The sequence below is a fragment of the Palaemon carinicauda genome, chromosome 3 (genome assembly GCF_036898095.1).
Source record: "Palaemon carinicauda isolate YSFRI2023 chromosome 3, ASM3689809v2, whole genome shotgun sequence".
Lineage (NCBI taxonomy): Eukaryota > Metazoa > Arthropoda > Malacostraca > Decapoda > Palaemonidae > Palaemon > Palaemon carinicauda.
Window position 1 is genome coordinate 167,728,115 of NC_090727.1, and position 10,000 is coordinate 167,738,114.

Below are 10,000 nucleotides of genomic sequence, written 5' to 3' on the forward strand. Positions count from 1 at the left end.
GTCCCTCCAATAAATTACCAAAAAATTCATTTAGATATGTGAAGTATTCTACGGGTAATTTATGGCCCCACCGAAAATCGGACCCCAGCGGATATCGAAAAATGGCTACTCTGACTTTTCCATGGCAAGTATCAATACGAAAATTGATATGAATATAGTTCATATAAAATCCACCAGATCCTGTGAAAATAATTTGGATATCTGTAAAACATTAAGAGTAGTTAGCTCATCCTCACTAATTTTTTACCCAAAAGTCGTCACTTACAAACCAAAGTGACAACCGGGGAATGAAAATTATCAGAAACAAAGCTGACATCTAAATAATCCCTTAAAATTTCCTTTGGATATATTTATTAGTATAGGAGTTATTGACTCCGCCATCGAGAATATCAGCTCCTGATGATGATTTATGTAATTTGGGCCCTAGGTCTCAGCACTAGGGCCGGGGAGTCCGATCAGGACCAAAGAGGAACTTGAGTAAAACCCCAGAGTTGTGCAGTGAATTCAAAGTTAGAAAGTTGGACGGTAGAAAGTAAGAAAGGAAGAAAGGAAGACTTATACACACACACACACACACACACACACACACACACACACATATATATATATATATATATATATATATATATATATATATATATATATATATATATTATATATATACATATATGTGTGTGTTTGTATATATACATATATATATATATATATATATATATATATATATATATATATATATATACATAAATATATATGTGTACATATATATATATATATATATATATATATATATATATATATATATATATATATATATATATAAATATGTAAATATATGTACTGTATATGTACACATATATAATTTATTTATATATATATATATTTATATTCATATCTATATGTATACATATATATATATATATATATATATATATATATATATATATATATATATATATATATATATATATATATATATATATATATATATATATATATTTGTAACAGTTTTACTTCTGGTAAAATGAAGTTTAATAAGATGTATTTTTTTTTAAATTGAATGGATTAGTTTTTAGGTCATACCCAGTATGTCCAAGAAGTTTCGTTGAAATTCGATTATTAGTTTTTGTGTATTGTTAAAAAAAAAGAAAAATCAAGAACAAGCAATCTGATTAAGCACTTAAATTCTCTACATACTTGTTCTTAGCTGAATTCAATTCAAAGACTAATGGATTTGTCCTTGGGTTTTATTCTACATATCCATCAGTTGAAATTGATTTAGTAGTTTTTGCTTAATGCTGTTCACAATCAATAAAGTAATCTTGCGATTATTATCAAAGTACTGTTGCGTCCTTGTACTTAATGAATCAGGGCTATGTATAAACAAGAAATTATGTTTACATTAGTATTTAATTGGATCTTATCATTTTTCCTTAAAATGCTTATGTGGTTACAAAAAATTTAAAAATCCTTAGAAAAAGAAAATAGTACAAATATGATTAGGTATATAAAAATCTCCCATTCTTTCCGATTTAATCTCTCTTGAACAATACATCCTTCATTTCACTCCTGTGGATATATTAGCCTTGATAATATTCCAAGAAAATATGTTTTGTATTCTTGCACTCAAACTACACGGCCAATATAGTAATCATTCCATACCTAAAGCTAAATATCAGGAATACTCCCTGAGGCAAACAGCAGAAATATTTCATATTTTATTGGATAAAAGAGTTCTAGATTGGATGAAAGAGAAGAAAGTATTTTAGCAAAATCTATAAAAAAAAACAGGTTATAAACAAAACCTAAATGCTCAAGAGGTAAACTGTAAGCATTTCAATGGGCAGAGACCAGGCTTTTAAATAGCCTGAGTCTCCTCGTAGGGGCAATTGTCTCCCTGAGGAGTCTGTTCGAAAGTTGACGAATCTACACCAATTTTGGCAAAGGCCTCTTGGCAAACTTTCACATGACGTGGATCCATTTTGGGGGTTCGGGAGAAAATGAAGCCGAAGTCTCCGTAGAACCTTCTCTGGACGTCCTTGCAAGCATAGAAGCAGGCGTAGTTCTGGTAATCGGTGGCGAGCACAACCAAAGGTGCTGGCGGAGCTGCAGCAAAGCAAAACATAAGAGCCTAAACAAACAATGATCTAAACTTTATACCGACGATTCTACAAAACACACATATGGTCATGAAATGAGCAACACACAAGGCAAGGAAGTCTCGAGTAAAAAGTAAATAATGGTGGAGGCAATAGAACGACCAGTAACTCCTTACCTCCTTCGTGAGTAACCAAAAGGCGTGGCCCCTGGGGATCGTAGAAGAGGGATCCTAGAGTCCTAATGGAAGCTCCTGTTGCATCAACGCCAATGGAGGATGTTCGAAAAGCGCCTCCAGCTAGGGAAAGGAGTCGAAAATGAGAAGCTTATCTTAAAGTTCTATCAACGGGGAAAAGATCCCGAACAATCAATCAAAAATAAGTTTATTTGGGGTTTATTATGGAAATGCAAGAAATAAACTAAAAAAAAATCTGTATGTATATTCCTATTTTATTACCCGGAAGTCACTTATGCCTTCGTTAAAGCTGATTCAGTTTAGAAATGTTATTATGTATATTGACATCACCAATCTGCTCTTGTTAAATCTGAAAATTCTCTCTCTCTCTCTCTCTCTCTCTCTCTCTCTCTCTCTCTCTCTCTCTCTCTCTCTCTCTCTCTCTCTCTCTCTAGTATACAAAAAACCAATAAATCTCTCAGTTCTCTCCTTTTAGGCATATTTACCCCATTCATTAATCAAAACTAATTGAAATCTGGACTCCCAACGTTCTTCTCAAATTCATATTATTTCCACAAAAAAAAAAAAATCTATATTTTCCTTACTGTATTCCAGTCTCCACTGCATACATCTGGAGAAAGGGTCAAAAGGGTTGGGTGTGCGTGAATGCTGATACCAGTTTCCATCCATCTGCAACAGCCAAGGTTTCAGTGAGAGAACAAAAGAACGACTCTGTATAGAACTGCAATTCTCTCTCCATTGGGAAATCATTTCATTGAAATATGTACCAATAATATGTTTGCTTAATAAACCACCTTAGAATTTAGATGTTTAATGAACTTACCTGCCAGTGGTTCGGTTGCTGCTGTTGCCACAGTACTGCCTCATTCACTATTGGGCAGGACCCCTCTTTCACAAAGTCCGGGGCACTTCTGACCACAGAGGGGCCCACAAGAAGGGCCACCAGGGACAAGTAGACGTGCTTCATCATTCCAGGACAACGGACTGAATGGCGGGAGAGAATCGGGGCAGGCTTTATATACCGAAGGGACAGCCTCAGAATATCAAGGTACATAAAAGAAAAAAAGAAAAAAGAAAAAAAGAAAAGAAAAATCATAGGAATCTGTCACATTCTTTTTTTTCTTTTCGGTAGGTACTTATGACCTCAGTTAGCCATCTGTATCCGATAGGAGTGGAAATATTACTTTTTTATCTTTGAGTTATATCTTTATGAACCTCAAAACGGAGTCAAGGATTTTTTATGCATAAGGAAAAACGTGTTTTAATTCATGTCTTGAGCCTTAAATAACTCAAGGAAGATTAGTGATTGAGAAGATGTAAAAAAAGAGGATTTAAATTCTGGTGCTGTTTATTGCTTGAGGTTCCCATTTATGGGCCTGTCAAGAGTCATTATGTTGTCAATGATATACAGTGTAACATATATATATGAAATGCCAGCTAAATATTGTTGGCCAACTATAGACACAACATCCATTTTTCGTTTCTCTAAATGAATCTAATAAATCGAGTTTCCATTAGACCCAATAATTCATTATCGCGTCTTAGATACGAAATTATTTGTTTCCAGCCACTTTTAGGATACTGTCAATTAATGATATTCAAGTAAATCGATTTCTTTTTCCTAATGCTAATCTTAATTTATTTCTCATCTTCTCCTCCTATGTCTACTGACACAAAGGGCCTCGGTTAGATTCCACCAGTCGTCTCTATCTTGAGCTTTAATTCAATACTTCTGCATTTATCATCATCTACTTCGCGCTTCCCAGTCCTTCAATAATTCATTTATACGATGATCAAAATTATTCAAGTGATATTTCTCCTAAAAGATAAATGATTGAAAACGTTTTCCTACCAATAAACATTTACTTATAGATTTCCATTGTTTATGAGGTGAATTTTCCGAATTCCATATCATTACCCCATATGAGAATTGTTTATATTATATTTTAAAATGTACATCTGTTTGGCTTTACTTCTTTATCTGTAATTTCATTCATGCATAACTCTACTAAAATCATCATTTACGGAAAGACAATTTTATATTTTTTCCTTTCTGTAACTTTTTCTTTGAGTGTCTAGAACATTTTTATATAGTTCTCTTTATGTGATCATTTATAAAACGTAACTTCAGATAATTGTTGGAACTGATCCAGTCAAGAACTGACCAGTTTCCATTTTGGTTTAGTTTTCTGATCTGATGACTTTTGAAATAGGGAGCTAACAGTATGATAATAATTATTTTTGATACTGTTGTTGTTGTTGTTGTTGTCTGTGTTATAATTATCATTATTCCAAAGATTGTAAGAAAACTTTGTGTGGAATTATTATTATTATTATTATTATTATTATTATTATTATTATTATTATTATTATTATTATTATTATTATTATTGATGCTGTTGTTATTGCAGGTGTTGTTGTTAATTATAAAATGAAAACAAAATAGAAAGAGAGACCAATCACTCTACCTTCAATTTATCTCCTCCTTATTGCCTCCTCCCTGTAATCAAATGAATAGTTAACTATAACAAACCGCCGGAATAAAAATAAAACCATCATTGTAAGTCTTATGGCTGAACTTTGGTCGCAAAAGATCTATTATTTTGTTAAGTCTTCAGGAAAAAATGTTAATGAAGATTTGATCAAATTAGTTACTTCTAGGCCTCACTAAATGATATTTTTTTATAAAGTAGATCAAGTTCTTTACGACTGACAACACTTATGACTATCACGAGAAACATGTGTGGTTGATGAGATATGACTAAAGGATTCTTTTGAAAGTGAAGGCCAACTTTTGTGTGCGTTCGTATGATTGTGTGCCACTGCCCATACCTCTTACACTGTCGATAGGGAGTATATAATGGGTCCTCCACAGGTCCTTCTCAGTCCTCAAACAAACGCAGCAAGATGAACGCCCTGCGCCCTCTCCTCTTCGCCGCCCTTGTGGTGGGTGGGACCGCATTTCGCAAACTCAATATTCCAGATTATGTGGTTCCTGGAACGTGTCCTGCCATCAACGAGAAACAACTCTGGGATATGCAAAGTCCCAGACTTTTCCAGGTACTGGCGGGTCATCCCCGAGTCTGGAAGGATGAAAATCCTTTTCCAGAAGCTTTGTCTTTTCCAAAACAAAAACAACGAATGGGGAATCCGTGTCACTGGAACTCTAAGTAAGGTTTCTTTGGTCTTCTCTTTTCCAGATGGGAGGAATTTGGTACCAGCATTCTAACACTCCTTTAGAGTTCCAGCCCATCAAGAAATGTCTGCAGGTCAAATACACTTGGGGTAAGTTCATGAACTTAGTCAAGGAACTTGAAAACACCTTTGTCGACGAAACTGCATTTACCTCTCCTTGTATGTTTGATTCTTATATTTTTTTCAATATCACTAATGACGTTTACAATAATCATCAGTATGTTATTCCATCATATAGTTTAATATAAATAAACTTAGATTTATTTGTTATCATATATATATATATATATACATATATATATATATATATATATATATATATATATATATATATATATATATGTATATATATATATATATATATATATATATATATATATATATATATATATATATATATATATATATATATATGTATTTGGCTCTTACGCTGCATATGATATTAAGTAAATAATTTATTGGAGGCTATTCCATTACAATATACCTTCCTTTCCTAGTAAGCTCTGGATGACACAGTACTTTATCCCTATGTACCCAAACATTTATAGTCCTTACGGGGACCTCGCTTATAGAGCGTTCCATTGCGGTGTTGATTAAAACTCCGTCGATCAATGAGACCGATTTCTGTTTACAGACGGAGAGGGCTTCAGCACAGCTGCCATGGGTCTCTCGAGAAGCGGAGTCCAGATGAAGAACGAAGGAAGGCTTTATCCTATGGCCAATGGAGAGCCCCGTCTCGAGATCACTGCGCAACACTGTAAGATTTGTTCACATTCACGTCGTCCGTCTTTCCGTCTGTCTGTCGTCTCTTTTCCTTACATTCCAGATATTAACAGCCGAAAACGCTATTTACCATCAATATATGCTATACTTTATTATGGATAGAAGTATAATTATGATTATCTAGCAAATATCTTTATTGAAACATGTAAGCAGTTCTGTTCTATCGATTTTACTGGAGTCTTACAAATCTGTTTTTTGTTGTGTCTGTTTCACAGCAATTCCATCACCGCTGGTCATCCTCGACACAGACTTCTTCAACTACGCCTGTCTGTACTCCTGTATGGAGATGGGCGGACGCTACATCACTGACATGGGCTTCGTCTACTCCCGCAAGCCGAAACTACACCAGGCCTACCAGAAGGTGTGCGAAGGGGCCTTCAGGAAGATTGGTGTAGACACCAATCGCTTCGTCAAGACCTTCCAGGGAGACACGTGCTCGTATCCAGAGGCTCATTAAGCCAGTTGTTACGTCACTACCTGAATTCGATGCTTCTCTTCATCTGCCATAAGAAGGCGTACGCTCTCTTGTCTGCTTTGAGGTTTGTGTGAAAATTAATAATGGATTTGGAAGGGATTAGATTATGGTTTAGATCTTATTCTGGATCTAGGACCAAAAGTTTCTAATTGCTTATTTCATTATTATTGTCACCGATTAATAATTACGATAATAAAGTGGATGGAAATGTACAATTCCATGGCATTTTTCTTAGGTTTAATTGTGATGTTTAACTGTTTATTGTGAAATAAAATTATACGTGAATTACCCCATTTTTTCTTTGCCATTCCAAAAGATTGAGAATAATAGTCCGCGAAAAACCTTCAGAATTTTGAAATTGAGAATCATGGCTGTATCAAAAAATTGAAGCAATGAAAGCTACAAAATGTTACATTAAAGTAAACAGGGAATTATGGAGTTCACCAGTAATCCATTTAATGAGAACTTTGAAAGCAGTTAATATGAAAGTCATGGAACTTTATCACCTAAGTTGAATTGGCAGGAGCTTTATTTTGAGTCAAGTTAAATATGTCAAAATTCTACCTGGATAAGTTTGGAAAAATCAAAAAGTGAACTTTGTAAAAACATGGGAATATTAAAGGCAGAAACTCCAACATTGAATTGACATCAGACTAAGAATTAATCTTGATTTTCTTTGTGAACCAACTGATAAGTATCACACAAATCTTATTAAATCTAATGTTTATACGGTATTATGAAGAAGATGTTTAGCACCATTTAAAGTAATCAAGATAGAGCTCAATATTAGCTAAAGAAACCTCTTTGCACATAATCAAATAATAATAATGATAATAATAATAATAATAATAATAATAATAATAATAATAATAATAATAATAATAATAATAATAATAATAATAATAATAATAACAATATTAATAATAATAATAATAATTATTATTATTATTATTATTTTTATTATTATTATTATTATTATTATTATTATTATTATTATTATTATTATTATTATTACCTGAACTAGAGACGGATATTTTTTATGAGATAGGCATTTTCCCTCATTCATATCACTCACTATCACACAGTTCACTGTAATGTTGATACATTTAACATCATATTGAAGAAGGCTACCTGATAGAGGTGTCTTTTCAATTGTAGATATTACCATGGAATTTGGCAGGAACAGAGAAACTTTCCCATTAATCCTTGAAATTTTCTTTTGGATATGAGGATTATTCCAAGAACAATTTACACCACCACCAAAAATAACCATTCAACCCCTAACGAAACAAACGTTTGTTGTGACTTTTCTATGGCAGATATTAACATGAAAATTGATATGGAAAAAGTAAATATCCTTCCTATAAATCCCTGAAAATTTCATTTAGATATGTGGAGTATTCTACGAGTAATTTACGGCGCAGTCGAAAATCAGTCTCCCGCGGATATCGAAAAATAGCTACTGAGACTTTTCTATAGCAAGAATCAAAAACATCCATCAAAGCATGTGAAGATAATTTGGATATCTGTAAAACTCTAGGAGTAGTTAGCTTCTTCACACTGATTTTTCATCTAAAAGTTGTAACTTACGAACAAAATTGAAAGCCAGGGCATAATTATAGCAGGTATGAACTTGAAAATTGGCAGAAACAAAGCTTATGTATATCTAAATAATCCCTTAAAATGTAATTTGAATACACTTATTGGTATAGAAGTTATTGACTCCGCAGCCAAAAAATACCAGCTGTTGCCCCCACTCACCACCTCACCCTCGGTCTGAAATCTATGGTTAGGGAATTACTGAGTAACAGGTTGGGTGATATATATGCAATACAAAAATTGGCCTTTCATATAAGGTCACTCACTTCGTTCGCGATAATTATTATTATTATTATTATTATTATCATTATTATTATTATTATTATTATTATCATTATTATTATCATCATTATTATTATTATTTTTATTGTTGTTGTTGTTGTTGTTGTTGTATATTTTCTTAACTGGAAGCTTGTCCTTGTGGGACCGGTTTGGCCTTTGCATATTAGTTGAGCCCCGTCCGGATATAAGGTCCGGGCAATCTGCGCACGCACGCATATTGTTCGAAGGCTTTTCGGAGTTCAGGAGTCAAGGAGTAGGAGGAGTGGAGGAGTTATTTTGTAATGGCCGGTCTCACTCCCTCTGATCATCGGTAGTATTTTAAGAAGTTGTTTGTATCTCAAACTTTGATAATTTGCCAATGAGAAGGATTAAGGCTTCAAATAAGTCATAGTCGATATTCTCTAATTGGGAAGGCGATGATGATGATGATGATTTAAGTAATTTGGGCTATGCGTCTCAGCACTAGGTCCGGGGAGTCTATTTAGGACTAATCCCAGAGTTGTACAATTGGACTGTAAAAGTAAGGAAGGAAGAAAGGAAGACTGATAGTGAAAGTTTCTTGAAGTAGAGAAATTCTTAGAAAAGAACCATTGTTCTCTAGTCTTGGGTAGTGCCATAGTCTCTGTACCATGGCCTTCCACTGTCTTGGATGAGAGTTGTTTTGCTCTAGGGTACACTCGGGCACGCTGTTCTATCTGGTTTATCTTCTCTTGTTATTTTTTATAGTTTTTGAATGTATTGTATTAATTCTCTTTTAATGTATTCATTCCTTATTTTTTCTCGTTACTTGGCTATTTTTCGCTGTTGGAGCCCTTGGGCATATAGCATCTTGCTTTTCCAACTAGGGTTGTAGCTTAGCTTATAATAATAATAATAATAATAATAATAATAATAATAATAATAATAATAATAATAATAATAATAATAATAATAATAATAATAAAAGGAGGGATAAGCAGAAGAATTTTTGGTAGAGAATTTGGAAATGGTTTTACATCAGTTTGACTGATTTCTTAAGGATGAAAATTCATTGGATTTTAATATGGGACCAGTGCCATGACTGACGCCTTATGGGAATATATGTGAACCTGATTTTATTTCCAAAAATTACATTTTAGACAAGTTCATCTATAAATATACGTGGTTACATATCAAAATTCAAAGAATTTTCATCCAGAAGAAGTAAGAGAGAGAGAGAGAGAGAGAGAGAGAGAGAGAGAGAGACTCCATTACGTTTATCAGCGTCAATGATCTTACATGTAAGTATGACAGAAAACTCAAAATCAACCAATCAATCATTGCCAATGTAGTAATCATTCCACACTTAAAGCTGAATATCAGGAATACTCTTTGATTTAAACCACAGAAATATTTCA

At 33.3% G+C, this 10,000-nt stretch overlaps 1 protein-coding gene across 1 annotated transcript; it reads left to right on the forward strand.

The window, feature by feature from the left end:
* The first annotated feature begins 5,196 nt into the window (after nt 1–5,196).
* LOC137638023 (crustacyanin-C1 subunit-like) lies at nt 5,197–6,847 on the forward strand. The gene is made up of 4 exons (XM_068370115.1): nt 5,197–5,350; nt 5,491–5,575; nt 6,120–6,242; nt 6,484–6,847. The coding sequence occupies exons 1-4, from the start codon at nt 5,198–5,200 to the stop codon at nt 6,723–6,725; spliced, it is 603 nt and encodes a 200-aa protein (XP_068226216.1). The 5' UTR covers nt 5,197; the 3' UTR covers nt 6,726–6,847.
* The last annotated feature ends 3,153 nt before the right edge of the window (nt 6,848–10,000 follow it).